This window comes from Trichosurus vulpecula, chromosome 6 (assembly GCF_011100635.1).
Source record: "Trichosurus vulpecula isolate mTriVul1 chromosome 6, mTriVul1.pri, whole genome shotgun sequence".
Classification (NCBI taxonomy): domain Eukaryota; kingdom Metazoa; phylum Chordata; class Mammalia; order Diprotodontia; family Phalangeridae; genus Trichosurus; species Trichosurus vulpecula.
This window is the reverse complement of record NC_050578.1, coordinates 65,288,492-65,311,181: the sequence shown is the minus strand read 5'-3', so window position 1 is coordinate 65,311,181 and position 22,690 is coordinate 65,288,492. Positions and strand designations below refer to the sequence as shown.

General features: G+C 35.8%; 1 protein-coding gene across 1 annotated transcript in view; it reads left to right on the top strand.

Annotated features, from left to right (window-relative positions):
* Window positions 1–22,690, top strand: part of EMCN (endomucin) — a 137,477-nt gene that overhangs the window by 62,922 nt on the left and 51,865 nt on the right. The window contains exons 5-6 of the mRNA XM_036764785.1: window positions 2,098–2,214; window positions 16,899–16,931. Coding sequence (XP_036620680.1) covers window positions 2,098–2,214; window positions 16,899–16,931 — 150 coding nt within the window. The remainder of the gene's footprint in view (window positions 1–2,097; window positions 2,215–16,898; window positions 16,932–22,690) is intronic.

The window sequence follows — 22,690 nt, the reverse complement described above, 5'->3', positions numbered from 1 at the left end:
CAGAGGGTGGCATTTACAGAGATGTCCCTCATTTCAGTTACCTGCTAATGCTGCAAACTGGATCTCACACTTCCCAGAGGTGTTACTTTGGCATTTAGCTCATTCTGCATGCCAGTAGAATCACAGAGCATTAAGAAAATGGCCATTTGCTTCTGATAATTGTGTAAAAATATGGTATTTTGAGTCTTTTTATTAATTTCTTCCTACATCAAAAAAGGGTTTTTGTCCTTTACTGTCTCTGCATATAAAATAATATTGTCCTTAAACATATAAATATGTAACAAGACCTAGGAAACATGATTTCTTATTTTTCCCTTATTTCACTGCCAGATTTCTTATCCCTGTTTTTCTTGAAACCCACTTTCTCCTTAACCACTTGCATTCTAGCTTCTTGCCTAACTTTCTTCATATTCAGCATGAATGTATGTTCAATGATTAAATGAATACCTCCCCAAGAGGTCTTGCTTGATTCACTTTCTATACATTTTTACATATTTTATATTTTTTGTGGATTTTTTTATATTTTCTATTTTCTTATCTGTGCAGAAACTCTTTGAGGGTAAGAATCATCTTGCTTTTATATTGGTATGACCAGAGTCTAGCACAGTGTCTGAAACATAGATGAAACTTTAAAAAGATATGCTGATTGATTGAAGGGCATGAAAAACTTCCTATGATTTCTTAATGACTATCAACCTTGGCCATAGATGTGTACAGTCTATCTCATTAAGCGGTATACCCAGGGAATTTTTATCATTATTATTATTAAGGTATATATTTGTTGAATACTCAATTATTATTTTTTTCATCAAACAAAAAGGAAACTAAAACATTTTTAAATTAAAAATTAAACTTTACTTGCAAAATAAAAACAAAAAATAATTCATAAAATACTTTTTTGTGTGCACCCTTAGGGCCTTGCCTTATTCTTTATTCTCTTTGGTTTCTCAGCATTATTTAACCCTTCTAACCCACCATTCTCTTTTTTATTGGAAATGTGTTTATTTTCCTAATCCTTCAGGGGACCATTTCTTCCTCCTTCCCCCAAATAGAGATGTCTAGTATTCATCTCGATGTTCAGTCCTGACTCTTTGCTTTACTCTCTCCTTTGGAGACCTCAACCCACTCCTATAACTTCAAAAGTCACAACCACATAGATTACTTTCTTTTTTTCTTTTATTTATTTATTTATTTTGGAGGCAATGACTTGCCCAGGGTCACACAGCTAATAAGTGTCTGAGTCCAGATTTGAACTTAGGCCCTCCTGAATCTGGGGGCAGTGCTCTATCCTTTGGGCTGTCTAGCTACCCCCATACAGCTTACTTTCAAATGAACATCTTTTGCCCGGGCCCCAGTTACACATTTCCAACACCCACTGGGCACATCTAGTTGGTTATGCTATTGCCACCTCAAACTCAACATGTCTAAATTTGAAATCATCTTCTCTTCCATTCCTGAAAAGCAGCAACCTCTCCTCCTGGCTTTCTTTCGTCAATAGGAACATCATTCTCCAAAGTACCAAATCTTGAAACGTTAGGATCACTTCCACTCACTCCCAGTTCCTACAACGTGGCTTGTTCACAATTTAGGGATATCTGAGTTCTTGAAATGTTTCTATCCCACATACCTCCAGATCTGGTGCAATGGAAAGGGAAATGGATTTGGAATCAAAGGCCTTGAGTTCCAGTACCAGTTTTGCTACTTGTTATCACCTATATGACCTTGGGCAAGTCACATGACTTTTCTAGGTTTCAATTTCCTCATCTATCAAATCAGTGGGGTTGAACTCAGTGGCCTCTAAGAACCCTAGAGCTATAAATATGAAAATAAATCACAGCAACAGGAGCTTTGGAACCAATCCAGCTGCCCAGATGCCTGATTTTTCAAATGCCTTTGTTGTCAAGTTGGTAGAAATGAACAGGTGAACTAGCATTGCCAGTAACCAAATGCCCTGGGTCATTGGTTAGCTAGCACCAAAACATCAGATTGAATAACTTACAGACTTTCAGCTTTAGACCTGAGATGATTATTGTATTAACATTAATAAAAAACCAAGCCTCTAGCAATATTATTAAAGGATACTTACTGTCTTTGCAGAAAAAGGAACCCCCCAAAATGAGAGCACAAGCGATGTTTCCAGCACTGCAAACCCACAGGGTTCTGATCACCAGTTTCAGAGTACTGTGTCAACCACACTCAGCAGCCAGAAGAGCAGTAAGTAATGGGAATGTGTGCTGATGCTTTCACCCATAAGGATGACTAGGTATACAGATTTTTCTGCATAAACCTTAAAGCCTTAATGTTAGTATCAGCAAAGGTATCACAGATAGAATAGCCACTATGCCTCAGTGATGAGCCACAATTCTGAAAGCTTTTTGGAAACACTAGGAGGAGAGAAAACTTTCAAAAGGGCCTCCAGACCAACTGTTGTCTATAGAGACTGGAACCCATGCCATCCTATGAGTGAACAAAAAGGAATGAAGTTCAAAAGTAACATTCACAAAGAGCAGGTCTGACCATATCACTGCCTTGCTCACGAAGTTTTAATGGCTTCCAATTGCCTTTAGGGTAAACTACACTGCTCCCAGGATTTGAAACCTTCACAATCTGCATCCAGTGTATGTTTTTTTAGGTTAACTATATCTTCCTCCCTGTAATATACTCTGAGCTTTGTACAAACTGGCCTATTTGTCATTCCCCGCATATAACATTCCATCACCCATCTCCATAATTTTGCCCAAGCAATATGCCCTACATCTGGAATTCCCCCCTGAGTTCTCCCTCTTGGAATTATTAGCTCCCTTCAAGACTCCATTGAAAAGTCAGCTCTTTGATGAAGCTTTTCTTGATTGCCCAAGTTGTTAGTGTTCCTCACCCTGCCCTGCAAATCACTATGTATTGAGATTTATCTATCTATCTATCTATCTATCTATTTATCTATCTATAGATCGATCATATTGATGTACCTACCTACTTATTCCTATCTCTACATCTCAATACGTAGTATACATGTTGATACACTGCATATATGCACATATAAACATATGTATACATGTAGTATATAAATATACATATGAATGAATGTTTATGAATCTTTTATGAACTTGTTATCTTCCCCTAGTAGAATGTAAGTTCCTTAAGGAAAAGGATTGCTTCCTTTTTGTCTTTGCCTCCTTAGAATCTAGCATGAAGAAGACACCTACTATATTTTGGTTGACTGACTCTTTACCCACTTTGATCTCAGATGCAACTAGTGATTTTTGCTATATGACTCCTTCATAGGAAAATGTAAAGAGCGAGGACGTCCAATCCACCACGGACAGAACATTGGTGAATCAGGGCTCTGGATCAGGAGGCTTTTATAGATATTCTACCTCTATCTTCAAGGAACCTTTAGCCACCTACACTTCAACTTGCCTCCAGACAATTTTACTAAATTTTTTAGAGTACATATATAGATAGATGTTATGGACAGGATTCCCCTATTGGACAAGGGCTCAGCCATCTTGTAGACAGTATGAGTCTACAATTTTCAACTTGAGACTATCCATCAATAAGAGGTAACTTTTAAAAAGTTCTAGCTCATTATCCCAGCTCCCAAATAAGGAATGGTTATTTGTACTCTAACTGCATTGGATTTGTGGTTGCCAGCAGGTAAAAAGATATGTAGCAACTCGAGGCAGCATGAGGAAATAGATGACCGGATTGAAAGAATCCAGTTTAACTCAGACTAACTTCCAGAAGCAATTGGGCATTTAGTCAAAGGTCCATGCACTAGCACACACTTTTTGTGCTTTTCTAAATTGGGCAAAAAGCATCTGGGTCCTGTCATCCCCCAAAACTCTGCCTCATATTACAAGAACTGACCAGCCTTCCTGGTGGGGACTATCATCCATTCATTTAAAAAAAAAATAAGTACCTGTTTTAAAATTAGGAAAACAGAGTCAGACAGAGGTTAAATGACTTGCTTAAAGTCATAGCTAGTAAATGTCTGAAGCTGGATTTGAATTCAGATCTTCCTGACTTCAGACCCAGTACTAAATCCACTGTACTACCTAGGTGCCTCTAAATACAAGATAATTGAGAATGGAAAAGAGCACTAGTGAGGATGGGAAAGGAGAAAGGCTTCATATACAAAGTAACACCTGAGCTGGGAAGCAAAGGAGGCTGAAGATTCTGAGAGTGTACTGGTGAGGAGAGAATACACCATAAGCAACAATGAGAACAATAATAAATAATGATAGTTTGAGGGGATGGCCAAAGCTGAGTAAAGAGGTTATGTGTGTGTGTGTGTGTGTGTGTGTGTGTGTGTGTGTGTGTGTGTGTTTTAAGTTTTTAAAGGATGGGAGATATCTGATCACCTTTGTTGGCAATAAAAAAAGAATCCAAAGGACAAGAAAAAAAATGAAAAATAGAGTGGGGGCAATGAAGAAAATCTCCTTGAGGAGATGAGAAGACATAGAAAAGAAGCATCATGGGGTAGTAGAAAGTATGTGGGACTGGATTTGAATCTTAGCTTTCCTCCTAACTATGGGACCTGGGGTAGGTGATATAACCTCTCTGTGCCTTAGTTTCCTCATCGGTACATGAAAATGTTGGATTAGATGATCTCCAAGGTTCATTCCACATCAGAATCTATCATCCTATGACCTCTAAGGTCACATCCAGCTCGCAATCCTCAAACTTTTCTGAGACCAAAGGCACAAGCTTACCTTAATGAAAAGAACCTCATCTTTTCAGAGACTGGGGCAAAACTCTTGAGATGTAAAGTCACATCTTGGGCTCATGTACTTGAAAACCAGAAAAGATGCCAAAAGAGAAGAGGAAAATATCCTAAACAAAGCAAACCCTGACTGCTTTAAGTGACCATTCATATAGAACTATTCCTTTAAAAAACAAAAGAAAAATTAATCCCTTGATAACCTGCACATTTCCTGACAAGACAAAAGAGGTGAGGTAGTTGCTATTGTCCTTTTCTGCCTGCCATCTTATTAAGCCATTCAGATCCTCATTCAACTGTATGCCAGGTGTGGTGCTAGGTGCTAGAGAGGCAAAGATAAAAAAAAAACAATTCATCACACGTAGCTTATGTCCCATTGGGGGAAATAGCACATATGTAACTCATTTCATGGCAGATAGCCCCCAGTCTATCTAGTTTTGCCTTCACTGATGACCCTGGACTCAATTTGAAGGTACCAGTACCATAAAGCTCACCTGTAAAATGATCTAATAGGGAGTCTTCTCAGATTATTGGATAGCTCAAAGTTGAGTAGAGAGAGCGATAGACATGGAGTCAGGAAGACCTCAGTTTGCATCGCACCTCAGACACCAGCTGTATGATCCTGAGTAAGTTACTTAACTTCTGTCTGCCTCAACTTCCTTTTCTGTAAAGTGAAGATAATAATAGCATCTATCTCTCAGGGTTGTTGTAAGAATCAGATGAAATACACAAAAAGTATTTTTCAATAAATGTTTGCCATTAATTTTATCATTATGGTATAGTTGCCTCTCCCACACACATCCAAGAGGACAATGTTGAAGAGTTAAAATGACAGATGGAATGATCAAATCTAGTTGTAGCAGGAGGCTACTCTTTGTATTTGCCTGGACTACAAAACACCTGTAGATTTATCCCTCCTCTAAACATTTGGATGATGGTTTCTTAGTCAACATGTACCAGATAAAGGCATTGTATGTTTAAAAAAAATCATTTCTTGCATACAGGAAATGCCCATCTGGAAGTTCATATTGTTTGTGTACATATTTTTCTTCATAGAGGAGTAAGGGAAAGCAAAGAAAAAGGATATGTCCTAGGGAAGTCCAAATACTTCTAATTTTGCCAGCCTCCAGTCTTTGTAGGTTAATTAGATTGTGAGGGCAGCTAGCTAAGTGGCACAGTGAATAGAGTGTCATGCCTGGAGTCAGGAAGACACATCTTCCCGAGGTCAAATCTGGCCTCCAACACTTACTAGCTCTGTGGCCATGGGCAAGTCATTTAACCTTGCTTGCCTCAGTTTCCTAATCTGTAAAATGACCTGGAGAAAAATAGCAAACCCCTCCAGTATCTTTGCCAAGAAAACCCCAAATGGGGTCACAAAGGGTCAGACATGACTGAAGAATGACTGAACAACAAACAAGTCTTTATATTTTATTATTTGTCTATGTATGCTTTGTTTCATCTTCCTTTTTTTTCTATTGTTCTGAAGACCAAAGGATCAGAGAGTCACAATGATATAAGGTAACTCAGAGGACATTTAGTGGGACCCTTCCAGGCTGAGAATAAAAAAATCTAGAAATGACAGGGACCTTAAATATCATATAATCCAGTAGTTCATTTTGCAGATAAGGAAATGAGGAGATAGAGTGATTTAACTTTTCCAAGGTCACACTGGTCATCAAATCATATAATCATGGAAGAGCTGGAAGGGACCTTGGAAGTCAGTGAGTCCAACCTCCTCATCTTACATATGGGGCACAGAGGGGTTCTGATTCAGCTCTCCCTGCCTCCAAATCCATTTTTCTATCCACTATCCTACCTAGCTGGGCCAAGATTTAAATTTGGGTCCCATGACTCCAAATTCATTACCCTCCATTAGGACTAGAATGTAGGTCTCTTGACTCTCAATCCATTGATCTTTCAGTTCTAGTTTGTAACAACTGCTCCACACTTCCTAGAAAACTATATTTGGAAAGAGTTTGAATTCCTAGGATAGGTAGTTGACAACCATAGTGAAGAAGGAATGCCATAAATGTCATTGAAAAGGAAATCACATCTACCATATAGAGTTTTTGCATGAATTAATTACTCATTGCAAAGCACCACCTGATGATGCATTACTTATTAAAAAGGTATTCTCTAGTCAATGATGCTCCAACAATAACGTAGCTTTTGAATATCTCAATAGTATTGATATATAATATCCATATCAAAAATAATACTTTGTACCAAATATAAGCATTAATTTAAAACAACTCAGATTTAAATTATACATGATATACATATATATACATAGATAAGTATATGTGTATAATGTCACAATAGTATCTGTATATAATCTAAAAATTAAAACTTTGCACCAAATACAAGCATCAATTTAAAACAACTTAGATTTCAATCACATATTGTATGTATATACGTATATAAATATATGTGTGCAAAATGTCTTTTGATTACACTCCATACACTCTATGAATTATGTTGTATAAGCATTATTATATGCTTACCTATGCATTGGGTGCTACTTATTGTCATATTAAAATAATAGCTTACATCTATAAAGAGGTTTCAGGAGGGGGAATGGATTAGTTGACCTTTAAAGTCATCAGTCAATCCGATTTATTTAAATTCAGCTAATCTAGCAATTTAAAATGATATGTATGTCAAACCAAAGAATTTCCATTTCTGTCCCCTTTCCCCCATGTTCACTAGACCATATTTCCTATGAAGAGGTACACTAGTGTTCATTTTGGATGAATGTATGAACAAGCATTGATTAAGTCTGTATTATATTCTAGGAAAGTGTCTGGGCTATTAGAGATGCAAATTCAAAGTAAGATAATTCTTCTCCTCAAGTAGATTACATTTTTAATAGAGGGATTCAGAACCTACATGGAGATGATTTGGGGAAGAAGGCATTAGGATGCCCTAAAACTTCTTATGTTCAAACCCCCAAACTTAGATCACCATTATTTCACAGATGAGAGTTGAATTCGAAAATTCACTTTTGAAAATCTTATTTGATATTTTATTTTTCACAATTACAAGTAAAAACAATTCTGACATTCTTTTTTTAAAAAAATTTTGAGTTCTAAATTCCGTCCCTCCCTTTCCTCACCCCCCCCATTGAGAAGGCAAGCAATTTTACATAGGTTATACATGTGTAATCATGCAAAACACATTTCCATGTAAGTCATTCTGTGAAAGAAAACACAGACAAAAAAACAAAAAAAAAATAAAGAAAAAGTAACTTTGATATACATTTAGGCTCTTCCAGTTCTTTCTCTGGAGATGGACAGCACCTTTCATCATAAGTTCTACAGAATTTTCTTGGATCACTGTATTGCTGATAATAACTAAGTTTTTTTCATAGAATATCATCATATAATATTACTGCTATTGTATTCAGTTGTCTCCTGGTTCTGTTCATTTCACTTTTCTTCATTTCATGTAAGTCTTTCCATGTTTTTTGGAGAGCATCCTACTCATCATTTCTTAAAGCACAATAGTATTTCATGACAATCATATACCACAACTCTTTCAGCCATTCCCCAGTTGATGGGCATCTTCTCAATTTCCAATTCTTTGCCATCACTAAAAGAATTGCTACAAATATTTTTGTACACATTGGTCTCCTTTTTGTTTTTTGTATTTTTATCTTTTTGGGATTTAGACCTAGTAGTGGTATTTCTTGGTCAAAGGGCATGCATGGTTTTATAGCCCTTTGGGCATATTTCCAAATTGTTCTCCCAAATTGTTGAATCAGTATACAACTTCACCAGTAGTAAGTTAGTATTTTAGTTTTCCCACAACCCCACCAACATTTGTCATTTTCCTTCTCTATCATATTAGCCAATCTGACATGTGTGAGATAATAGCTCAGAGTTATTTTAATGTGCAATTTTGCTATCAATAGTGGTTTGGAGCACAAAAATTCACTTTTATACATTATTCAACAACATTTATTAAGCTCTCACCATTATCAACCACCATAATAAAGGTAATGGGGAAAGTAAAAGGCATGGTCCTTGCTTAGGAATTGACAAATCTCACTTTATCCTCATAGCAGTCCTAGAAGTTGAGTAGAATGGACATTATCACCCCCTTTTAGCATATGGAATTCGGAATCCCAAAGATGTGCAGTGGCTTTGCTGCTTACTTCTGGCCCAAATGTTCTTTCTTACAATTAATTTAATTCTACATCCAGGAGGGAAAAAAGGTTCTTTCTCAATTATTATACATGAGAAAATAAATGGGGGGAACACATGTATAACTAGTTACAGAGACACTTAAGCATAAAGATATTGATGAAATCATTGGTGGAAGAGCATCAAAGGCTTTAGTTGGGCAAGGCTCTTTGGTGACAGTAAATCTTAAGTAGTTTGGGGAAAGAGAGATGTAGATTGGTAGCAAGTGATATATCCCAGAATGTGAGGGTAACAGGTTATTAGAAAGTTGTTTCTGCTGGCAGACAAAAATTTCTCAATTCTTACCTACAAGGGTCCCATGAGCCTGTGAGACTAAGACCAGTAAAATGTCCCTCTCCCATTCATGTGGGAGAAAATAGAATTGAAATATCCTGAGGGCCATCTCAATGGTCTTAGCAACCCACAAAGGTAGGTAGATATTAAGGAATTTCTGTCCTACAGCAGACACCAATCTTGAATGACTCACTACGAGAAAAAATGGTATGAATGTCCCAGGCTTAAAAGCAATAACTTGGAGGTTGTGTGGAAGAAATAATCAAAATAATAACTCACATTTTTCTACATCTTTAAGGGTGAAGAAATACTTCCCCCCTGATAACCTATGAAGTTTGTATCATCTCCATTTTACAAATTAGACAACTCAGGCTTAGAGAAGAAATGACTTCCCCATAGTTATCATGCTAGTAGGTACCAAAGATGAGACTCAAATCCAGGGCTTCTAACCCTAAGACTAATGCTTTTTCAGCTAAAGTCCTACTTGCCTGACTGTAATGAAAAGTGAGGGCTTCAGAACCCTGGTCAATGCAATTATAAACTATAATTCCAGAGGACTGAAGAAAAAACACTTTCTACTTCCTGACAGAGAGGAGATGGACTCAAAATACAGAACAAGACATAGATCTTTTTATATGGCCAATGAGAAATTGGTTTGCTTGACTATGCATATTTGTTATGAGCATTTTATTTTTCTTTTTATGTTGACCAAAGCATAGAGGAGAGGGTAGTACAAAGGAGAGAAAACAAATGTTTGTGTGTTCATGTGTATATGTGTGTATGCGTGCATGTGTGTGCCTGTGTGTGTGCATGTGTGTGTGCATGTGTGTGTTAAGTAAGAAAAAGTATTCAAATGATACAAGTGATCCATGACCCAGGGACAGGGTTCTAAATGATATCTTCTTGTTAGAACTGGGAGTTGGTTCAACTGATATATAGGATGAAACATTTCCTTCAGATCTATTCAGACCTGTTCTTACACCTGAAAAGAAAATCACTTCGCTTCCTTTCCTCAGTATCTTCTCTCAATGGTATATTTCCTTGGTCCAGTTGGGGAAAGACTAGAATTGTTGAGCTAAAAGACTTTATTTCAGTAGCCTGATATGATACAAAGAACTTTAATTCCCCTTTCCCGTCTCAAAAGCTTAAGTTTTATGAAATCATCAGTCTAGGCCTTTCACTTTAGAGCTCCATTTAAAATTAAACTTAAACGATCAAGTTTTAGAGTTATTCTCAAATTGTTACTCATAGATTTTAGAGATGGAAAGAACCTTCAAAGACATCAAATACAACCAATTAATTTTGGGGTTGAGAAAATTGAGGCCCAGATAGTTGAAATAACTCCCAGGTAACAAAGGTGACAAGCATCATAGGCAGGATTTGAACCTATTCCCCCTGATTCCCAATTCAGCATCCTTGCTGCCTACCTTACAGTATTCAGTGAGGCCCAAATAAAATCGCATATACACAATAATTGGCAAACCTTCAAGTTCCATATAAATATTATTATTACTACCATTATCACTGTAGTAGTAGTTATGATTATTATTATATCTACTCTAGCATAATAAATCCAACTCCTGGCCTTTACTCACTTGCCCCACTGTATCACTCTAAATGCAGTCTATTGTCTGACACTGCAGGACAATTTTTGTTGGGCTCTCACAAATGTAAAATATTCAGGAAGGTACTTCAGAGTTTCTGACTGTACTAGAGTCTAGACATATCTAGAAAGGAGCAGCATACCAATGACAAAGAGAAACTATTGGACTGCATGGAGGCTTATGAAAGTGAATACTGCATTTAACCACCACAGGCCAGTAAGCATTAAGCATATTTTAATGTAAAATCCATTGTGCCCACATTAAAAATTCAGGGGCAAATAAACCAGCAGTCAGTCATTGTTGTTACTCTGTAGATTCTCTAAAGCAATCCTTCATAAAGCTTCATTTTTAATGGGTCTGTAGAGATTTGGCAATTCTGGGAAATCTACAGTAGTTTTACCTGGATCCTATGAAACTCTAGTTGAGAGTTATTTGTATTGGTCAAATGCCATTTGGGCACTGTCTTTTGGATAAAGATCTACTGAGTCAGTTTTGATTCCCATTCCACCTTTAAAGTCACCCCCCAGGAGACAGACATCTGCCTAGAAATTCAGAAACGGCCCCTTTCCAAGTAGAAGATCTATGTTTGTGTTGTGTTCTCCTAATTTTTCATGGAGGTAAGAGAGTGGTGTCTGAAAAGCCATTTGTAACTTGTGTTGACCTAGTCCCAGTAGAAGAGATGAGGTCAAGGAGAAGAGAAATTGCCAGAAAGCAAAGAGCTGGAGTAAAGAAAAACAACTGGGCAGCTGGAGCTGCTTCCATTTAAAACAATACTGTGATCCTCAGTCCAGATTTGTATGCAGATGTTCATGTTGTCTGGAACTAGAAATAAGGTTAAAAGTGGTTTGGAAATACCTATTTCATTGCTTGCTGGATGGAAGTAGAATGGGGCAAAATTTTCTAAAGAGAAAAGTGTGTTTCTTGTTGCCGAGCCCAGTTCTTGAGCCCATTTTTCATCCTTCCTTGTACAGTATCCTACAAAGCACATTAATGGAAAAGGAAGGACAGTGGGGGGAGAAAGAAAAAAAATGAAGATTAAGGTCTTTCTGACTCAGTAGAGACAAGACAACCATGCATTTTCCAAGTGCTTGGCCATCCCTAATTATCTTCTTTCCATAAGTTGCTTTAAACCCCAAACACATTTGGTTTAAACTTTGGGGTTAATTGAAGTTGGTTCTTATTTTCCACAAACAAGGTGCAGACATTTTGATGTGGAAAGATCACAGAGCTAATGGAAGCAGTCTGTTTCCCTTGTTCCAGACACATGACTCTAAATGAAGGATGAGTGAGACTTACCAGAGTTCGCATTTGTTGTGTGTACTTGAAATCCTGAGCCAGATTATAAGTGTGCAAAGTTCATCTTCTTTTAATTTCTCTATTTAAATTCATGTATTTTAGGGAAAATATAACTTGTGTGTTACTGATTTATTTATAATTAACTCATAAAAACATTTTATAAATCATTAGAACTCCAAAAATATTCTCTGGGGTTACCCCCCCATTAGAATCAGGAAGTTTTATTTTACAAGGAGTAAAGGGATTTGAACTTCAGAAGGCTGAAATATCAAAAAGCATAAATAAGTTATAAAGCACATTTTCCCATCTATAATCCAATTAGAGATGTAATGGAAGCTCTGAATGGAAGTCAAGGGGAGAATCAGCTAATTAGTTTCATGAATCTGTAAAGCAAAGTTCATTGTGAATACAGTTTAGAACATATTGGATGCTACTATTGCTCCCATAAAGTGACTTTGAGGAATCTGGGAACTGTAGTAGGGAAAAGAAAATTACTACACAAGTGGAATGAAATCGGCTACGGTGCTTACTGACCCTGTATTACCGATACAACAAAAACCACCACCGCCATTTATTTCCTATCTAATTTTTTGTGTAGACGCAGTCCTAGGTTGAGGTAAGGTAGGATTGGGGAGTGGAGAGTGGGGTAGAGATATAAAGTTTGACCACAATGGTACTGATAGAGCTAAATTTGGGGTTTCTCTCTTCTAAGAACTTGTGGATTTATCAATTATATACATTGCTTTCTGTTTCTACTACTTCTGTACAATTTTCTTCCATGGTTTCCTAAAGTATAATATTTAGAATTTTTATTTAGTTGTGTTTTCTGTAAGATTTATGATTCTCAGGCTGTCTTTCGGTATTTGATCTTCAAGTTCAATAGCCTTGACTTGTTGAAATCTCATGTTTTCTTTTTATCTTGATGTCTTTTGAATTTATTCTATTAATTTTTTCTACCTCAATCTTTTTAACTAAGACTGCTATTCTTTTAATATAATTTACTGTTCTGAAGAGATTGTCATATTTTTTTTAAAAAAATTTCTCCTCACTTGTTTGTCTTTTTTATTTCTTCTTCAAGAATTCTGATTTCTATCTTAATTTGTACCATTTTTCAATGAAAAAATCTTTTATTAGTTTTCTGAACCACTCAGGAATTTATTTCATTGTTCAGCAATCATCCAGCAGGCTTCATAGTGGTTGCTATAATGCATTCCCTTTCATTAGAGGTTTCAAGCAGATTATTTTATTATTTAATGTTTATTACTTATCCTGGCTCCCTTTCTTGGTTACATGATATATTAAAAATATTCTGTGGCAAATAGTCCATATATATTGAGAAAAGAGTATCTTTACTATAATAAATATTATCTATGTAAAACCAAACACTAGACTGATTTGTAATGGACATATGCTACAGGACTTTCTAATAAGATCAGGATCTGAGCAAGGATTTTTGTTGTCACCACCACTATTTGATTTAATCCTCGAAATGCATGCTATTACAATAAGATGAAGGAGAAAAAAGAAATTAATGGAATAAACAAGGAGGAAACAAAATTATAGCTTTTGGCAGATGACAGAATTATCAAACGCATAGCCTTGTGGACCGCATTACAGCCCTCAACACATCAAGTACAGCCTGAATCAGATTAAAATGTAATTGGGAAACATTTAACACAGTAAATAAAAACACAATAGAACACAGATAATGTTACTATATAGTTTTCTAAGTCAATATGAGGCCCACAGGAATTCTCATATATAATTCAATGACCACCATTTTGTTTGAACTTGAAACCACTGACTTAGGGGACACAGTAAAGTCAAATAAAAATTAATTTCAAAATTATTTATTTGAACAAGCTGACAAGCATTTGTTTTTTTTCTATGTGTTATGTGCTCTGATCAGCACTGATGATATAAAGAAAGATAATAACAATCTCTACACTCAAGGAGCCCACCTCCAAATGTTGGAAACATCATGTAAGAGCTAGGTATTGTGGTGGGTGAAATTGGAAATACTGAGGAAACAAAGATCTGAGCCACTGAGCATTATTAATTTATTAAGCAATGCATGCCAATTGCATAATAAATCAGGACCAGGCCTCCTCAGCTTGGTACTAGACCCCAAATAAAAGGAGAGATAACTTTTTATGCATTAAAAGATAACAATAAGCAGGATACAATACAGAATGGATAATTAGGTAATCAGATTTCTAATTGGAGGAAAGATTAGGAGTTTTCTGAATTGGGAGTGGGGAAAACAGACAGGTGTAACTCCCTAAAATCAGAAAAAAATGTGTTTCACTCCTCTCCCACAAGTGTCTGTATTCAATAAAAAAAGAAAAAAGCAATAGCTGATTGACCAACACAGGGTCAATTTCCAGATAAGACATTTGAGTTGCTTGAGTTGCATAATTGTGAGAAAACTCCTTGCATCAATCTCAGATCTGGCTGGATTTCTAGTCAGTATAACCTAGGTCCTTAAACAAGGGTCTCTAAGCAACAGGTAGACATGGTCTAGCTTTCCAGCCACACAGGGCTAGGTTCAAACAATATAAGGAAGTTTTCTCATAATTTCCATAATTAAAGTTTTCTCACAGAACAGAAATTGGACTAGACCCATAATTGAATAGAAAAAGAAGTGAGTTAGATTCAGTATTGAATTACAAGATGGAGTCAAGGTGGTTCACTTAATTCCCACAATTCTCTCAGTACATAAATGATATACACACAGAGGATGAAAGGTAATCTCAGGGAAAGGAAGGAAATAGCAGCTGGGCCTCCTATAAAAATATGGGATTTGAACTGAGTCTTGAGGGAAGCCAGAGAAACCAAGAATCAAAGGGAACAGGCATGGGGAATGGCCATTGCAAAGTTCCAGAGAAGAGAAATGGGGTGTCATATCTGAGGAGTAATGAATATGCTATTTTATATGGATAGTAGGGTATATGGAGGGAGGTAAAGTAGAAAATTATAAAGGTAGGATGGGTCCAAGTGATGAAGCAGCCACGTGGTACTATTGAATGTGGAGTCAGGAAAACGTGAGTTCAAATCCTGTCTCGGACACTTACTAGTTGTCTGCCTGTGGGCAAGTAACATCATTTCTTTTTACTTTAGTTTCTTCTTCTGTAAAACGAGGATAAAAACAGCAATAGTTCTTCAGGGTTGTTGTGAAGGTAAAATGAGATATTTGTGAAGTGCTTTGCAAACCTCAATGCGCTTTACAAATGCTAGCTGTGATGATGATCCTGATGCTGATCATGATGACAAAGTGATAGTTTAGATGCTGAACAGAGGACTTTACATTTGGTTCTGGAGTCATGGAGCCACTGTCATTTACTGAGTCAGTGCTGACATGGATTGAGCTATGCTTTATAAAAATAGCTTAGGTGGTCAAGTAGAGGATGATTGAGAGTGGAGAAAGATGTGAGACAAGAAAACTTAGAAGGCTATTGTAATAGCCCACGCAAGAAGTAATAAGAGCCTGAAATAAGGTTGTGGCTGCATAATTAAAGAAGAAACATATACCGCTCAGTTTGCACCCTTACAGCATCATCTCCCATCTTCCCCAGCAAATCATCCCCATCATCATCCTCTATATTGCCCAATCCAATAGCTTCTTCTCTGCTACTGACAAAAACTCTAAAATCTCCCCCATCATTGAAAAACCCTTACTTGATTCTACCATACTCACTACCTATTATCTGATATCTCTTCTCTCCTTACCAGGTAAATTCCTTAAGAATGTCAACTACAATCTGTTCCTCCACTTCCTTTTCCATCACTCTTCTAAACCTTCTATAATCATCATTCAACTGAAAATTATCTCTCTAAAATTACCAGTGGCCTTTTATTTGCCAGATCTAATGATTTTTTTTCTAAATTCTTATCTTTCTTAACCTCTCTTCAGCATTTGACCCTGTTGATCAAATTCTTCTCCTGTGTACCCTCTCCTCTATCAGTTTTTAATAACTATTCTCTCCTGAATTTTATTCTATGTGTCTGATTGCTTCTTTTCAAAAGGATCCTTTGCTGGATCTTCACCAGATCATTCATCTTCAACATCCAGAAATCATGGGTGTTCCACAAGGCTCTGACCTGGGCCTCCTTTTCTTGCCTCTTTACAGCATGTCATTTGTCAATTTCATCAGCTCAATTATTGTCTTAATGATGATAATTTCTAGATCTTTGTGTGTACACACATATACATATACATATACATATACCTATACATATACATATACAGGTTATATACATATACACATTCACAGTCATAGTTTCTTTCCTCAGCAACAGGTCTGTCTCTTGGATATCTCAAGCCAAATATCCCATAGACACCTCAAACCCAACATGTACAAAGCAAAACTAATAATCTCTCCCTCAAAACCCCTCATCTTCCCAACTTTCTCCTTCTCTACACCAAAGCACTTTTCATTCTAAGTCAAATTAAATAACATCTACTGAAGAAGTTGAACTTTGGGGTAGAGATTGTGGGAAATAAATTATTGTGTTTAGGTTATTCTGATTCATTCACATGGGATCTACCTATGATGGCACTTGAATTACATGGGTGTGTTGGGGGGACAATGTAATAAAGTTAATCCTTTTTCTGGTGCAAAAGAATGTGCTTGAATTTTGTACTAAAGGGGGCCCAATTAATTACTTGGGGGGATGGAACTTTTAGCTAAAGTTTGAGTCACCTATATGGGGCAATGTCCTCAATTGTCCCAGGATTGGTCTCACCATTTCTCCTTTCCCTCTCTCTCTCTGTCTCTCTCTCTCTCTCTCTCTCCCTAGATCACATTTTGACATCACCCACAAAAAAATCAGGTGAGTTATCTTCTGATTTCTCTATACAATATTCATAGTTAAAAGCCTACTAATTAAAAATGACATAATCAAAATATTATCAGATGTTTATGTAGAACTTTAAATGTTGCAATGTGCTTAGTGTATATCACTTGATCATCATATCAAATCTGGAAGGTAGTAGCATAAATCCTACAGAATTACAGAGTTAGAAAGGGTGTCAGAGATCATCTAGTCCAGCCTATAGTTGAAATGGAATCCCTTCTGGTGGTCTTCTGAACCACTTTAGAATTCCTTTCAGCTTTGGAAAGTCACTTGACTATAACAAATACCCCAGTGTATCATTATTTAGCTTCTATTTGAAGTCTTCCAAGTTAAGAAGAATCTACTACCTCCAGAGATATAAGATGACTCATAATCTAAATATTTTGCTACATCAAGCCTAAACATATTTCTTCCAGGGATGGGGAACCTGCAGCCTCGAGGCCGCATGTGGCCCTCTAGGTCTTCAAGTGTGGCCCTTTGACTGAATCAGGATATGTTCTGTGAAGTTTAGATTCAATCAAAGAGCTGCACTTGAGGTCCTAGAGGGCCATACGTGGCCTTGAGGCTGCAGGTCCCCCACCCCTGTCAATGCTTTTAGTTCTGCCTTCCAATGCCAAGCAGAATAAGTTCAATTTAAGTAGCATCGGCATTATTATTATATTGAATCTAATTATGATACATTAATAACCATTTATCTATCTTTATTTCTGTAAAAATGCTTTGTAATAATATCCATACAATTCCTATGTGTGTCTTCATAGGTAGATTTGCATAAACTTTATACATTTTATAATTATTTTGACTGTAATTTCTCTTTCTATATCTTTCTTCTTGATTTTATTGGTAATATAAGAAAGGTGAATGATTTAAATGGATTTGCTGTTATGTTTTTAAATGTGCTAATTTTTTCAATTAGTTCTAACTCACTCTATTTTTCTCTGAGTAGACCACAATACTTTCTGCAGAAAGTGATAATTTTATCAGCTCTTTGCCTATACTTACAATATCAATTAATTTTTCTTGTTTTATTGCTGCAGCTAGCACTTTTAGAACTATATCAAATAATGGTGGTAATGGTAGAAGATAGGAGGGGAAAGGAATAGCATTTACATACCACCTACTATGTGCCAGACATGATATTATTTTATTTTATGCAATGACACTCATTCTTTAACCCTGACCTTATTAGGATAAGATCTATAGTGTTTCTCCATTACATATATTGCTGGATCTTGGTTTTCTATGTATACTATTTGCCATATTGAAGAATGCTCCAATTATTCCTGTATTTTATAATATGTTTAACAAAGAGGTGTTATATTTTGTCAAAAGTTTTTTGTTATGAATCTGTTAATCTGATCATGTGATTTTATTGTTTTTGTTTTTAGTATAGACTTTTAGTATTTCTAGTTTTCCTAACATTTAGTCAACACTATGCTTTTTAATATGTTACCATAGCCTTCTTAATGATATTTTATTCAATTTTTTCAACAATTTTTTTAGAGATAGTAGTTCATGGTTTCTTTTCTCTATTTTTCTCTTTCTGGTTTAGTTATCAAGATTAGATTTTCTTCATAAAATGAGTTTCATGTAAACTCTTCTCTTATTTCTCCAAATAGTATTAGAAATAATTGTTTTTTGAATGTTTGATAGAGTTCACACATAAATCTCTCAGGTCTTGAGAATATTTTTTTTTCTTTTGGAAATTTTTTTATACCTTGTTCAAGTTCTTTTTCTGAGATTAGTTTATTTAAAACATCTATTTCTTCTTCTGGTTAGTCCAAGCATTTTATGTTTTTGCAAATATTCATCCATTTCTTTTATCAATTCTGTTTGCATTTAATTCTGTGAAATCATTTTAGTGATTTCTTTTATTTCTTCTTCATTGGCTATGAATTCTCATTTTTTGAAATTAGTGATTTGTTCAAAGACACAAAGAGATATGTAGCCAAATGTTTAGAGACAGAAATGCATTCCTATAGACTGCTTTAGCTAAGTCTCAAAAGTTTAGGTATATTGTTATAATGGCTCGTTATTGTAGTTTTATGTAATCAATACAATTTTAAATAATGAAGTTATCTATTATTTTTATCATTTTTCTTCCACTCATCAATTGTTTAGGGTTCTAATTTGATCTCCATTTATCTTTAAATCCTTTCTTCCAGTGACCTTTATTAATTATAATTTTTATTTCATTGTGGTTAGTAAAGTATGTGTTTAATATTTCTGCTTTTCTGCTTATGTTTATAAGGTTGTAATGCATAACACATGATGAATTTTATAAAGGTGCTGTATACAATTGTTAAAAGAAAAAAGGAGGGAGCGAAGGAGAAGGAATCTAATGAACACTAGTAATATATCATTTAAGCAATCCATTTCTATTCTATTGGCCTTCTTCTCCTCTCCCCTCCTTTTCTTCCCTTTAATTCTTCCTTTAGTATCCACCCTCCCCACCCCCCCCCCCAACTCTAACTACTTAATCCCTGCTCTATCCTGTTTTTGTCCCTACCTGTTTCTCCACTAAGTTCAACAAATTTTACTACTACATTGTCTGCTACACCAAACTCTTCATTTGTATATGTGTATTGAAACATTCTTTGTCCAGTCAAAATAATGGTAAAGGTCATGTGATGCACACTCCTCTCACCTCTTCCTCCATGTCTAAGTATTCTTGTTATGCAACCCAGTTATGCAAATAGTAAGCTTCCCCCTTCTTCCTCATTTCTTCTCTAATTTATGCCTACAATTTCTTTCCTCTCAACATAATCATAAGAGAAAAAATCCTCAAGTCCTAAGTTTGTCTCGTTTAACTCCCTCCATGACACTTGAAAACATTAGGGGTAAGAAAAACATTTGTCTCTTGTCCTCCTGTTCTGTTAAAATCAAAATACTTCTTCATCATTCAGCCCCTTCTAATTGCTAAAAAAATACTTTTACCTTTCCAGGTTTTTCTTGATTCCTTTGTTTGCATTTCAGAGTTTCTACTCAATTTTGATTTTTAATCAGAAAGACCTGAAAGTTCTATATTCCATTAAGGGTCAATTTTGGTGGTATTGTACTGTCTTTCATGGAAAATTATTTTAAATTATAAGTCTTATGTTTTGCCTTTTTAGAATATTGTAGTCTAAGATTTCTTTTCTTTAAAGTACTAGCTGTGAAGTCTTGTGCAATACTTATTGTGGTTCCTTGGTGCTTGAACTCTTTCATTCTTGTAATTTTTCATTTTGGGGTTTCTTCCAAATGATGACTGGTAGGTGATTTTTATTTTTCCTTTGTTCTCCAATTCTAATAGATATGAACAGTTTTCATTTATGATTTCTGGAACTATGGCTTCCAGATTTTCTTTTGTTTGGTCTTCATTTTCAGGTGATCTGATAATTCTTAAATTTTCTCTCTTCTACCTGTTTTCTAAGTCAGTTTTTTCTATAGTAAATATCTTACATTTTCTTCTGTTCTTTTAAATCTTATGCTTTTATTCTAATATTTCTTAATGTCTCATGAAGTCATTTATTTATGTTTTATCCATTCTAATTATCAGGGAGAATTAGATAAGGATTTCCATGATTTATTCTAAACTATTTATTCTCTAATTCTTTTTTTCCTTCAGAGCTTTTGTTTCATTTTAGATATTTTGTTTCATTTAATCAGGAATACTTATAAACCTTGCAAATCATATAGACTGTAGTCTCCTTTTTTACACACACACACATACACACACACACACACACACACACACACACACACACACTTTCTTTAACAGGGGAGAAAAAGAATTAAGTAGTTCTTTCTTCTCTTCATTATCTACTTTAGTTTTACGACCAACAGAGCAAAATAAACAAGCAAATAAATAAGAAAACATTTTTGTTTGTTTTCCTTATTATTTGCTTTCACTTTGGGTTCATTCTAAGCTGAACTTTTCCTGACATTATTCTTATAGTACCATGCCACATTTTTGCATTCATTGCTTGGTTCTTTCTTTTACAAATTTTTATTTAAATTCTAAATTGGTTGATGATCCAACATAATTTTTAACTGGCAGGACAGGTGAGACCACATAGCCAAAGTGGGTAAGTAAGGCATCTTGAAAGACAGTGAGGAGGCAGCATGTGCTAGGAAAGTCAAATTGCTGCTACCACCTCAACCATCATCTCCCTTCAGATCCCAGGCAAGACAACCCAAGAATCTGCACCCAAGCTGGGAATAGTAGTATCCCACTCCAACCACTAGCCTATCCTTGTTTCCAGAAGCCATAATCCAGGTGAAACATCCTATGGGAAGGGGACTAATATCTTCTGCTGCCAACCAACTGCCACTAATCAGCAAGTAAGACCAGGAGCCCTACAAAAGACAGGGGCCCCCATCCCAGACCATAGTTCTGCCTCCAGACCGCCCCTGTAGCCATTATCTGGAGAATGTGGAAATGTGGATGCCAAACCTCTAGGCTACTCAGAAGCCATAGCTACTGAAGATCTAGAAAAGAAAGTTCTCATCTCCCAAGTCCTTTGGAATGATCAATGTCTCAGCAGATGTTGTTTTATCAATAGAAATTACACGAAAAGGCTTTATTATCAACACCTATGCTGCAAAGGATTTCTAAGGACCACTTGGCCTTTCCATCTGGTTTACAGCTGAAAACTTCTATATGCATTGTCTCTCTCCTTAGAAAGTGAACAGGGACTTGAGAGCAGGGACTAAATCACTTTTTATTTGTATTCCCAGTGCTTTGCAGTAAATGTTTAACAAGTCTTTTGTTTCATTCATTCATCTCCATCTTTCTCTACATAGGTCTCCTTGGACTATTCTATTTTTCTTCCTCATTGCAATTTTTCTATTTCAAACCTCAGCATTCATCCTTAAAAACTTCCTGTTTCTTGAGTCAATTTCTCCTCTAGAACTTTAAAGCATAAAATCGTTCCTATTTGGATGATTAAAATTGTTGTCTCTGTTCTACAAATGAGGCACTGGAGACTTGGAAAAGTGAAATGCCATACCTGATGTCACATGAGATTTTATAGAAGGTGAAATTATGTGAATTGCTTAAGACAGAAGTCTATAACATGGAGTCTATGAAAATGACTTTCTAAAAAATATTTGATACCTTTATTTCAGTATAATTGATTTCCCTTGTAATTCTATAGATTTTATTTTATACATGATTAGGAGAAGTGATCCATAGGCTTCATCACACTACCCAAAATTTCCTTAACCAAAAAAAGTTAAGAATCTCTGGTTTAATAATAAAACTAGACTCAAAACTAGGTTCTTAGACTCTTTCCCCTTCATCAGGCTACCTCGATAGTAGATCAGGCCATTTAAGAAGGAAGTAAATTTGAATTTTGTTCTAAACAGGGGAACAAAAAACACATTTTTTTCTCCCTAAAGAACAGCAGGTTGACCCTGAACATTGTTCCAGGACATCTATGTGAAGGAGCTTAGCTAACTTTGTTTCTAAATGATCTTAAGGAAAGCCATGAAGTTAAGAGGTCACATAGATAGTAAATATATGATTGTAAGGTCATGCAAATCAGTCAGTTTTCTGATACTGCCATGCCCTTTATTAGTGATATGTCTAAAAGACAGCAAAAAACAATAAGCAGTAAGACCATTTTGTCTCACACATACCTGCCAGTCTCACTGTACCTTCTCCCCTTTCAACCTGCTTCCTCAGATGCCTGTTTGCCTTCTCCTCTATTTCTCCTATCAACACCTGCTCTCAGAAAAGGACTTCAAAATTC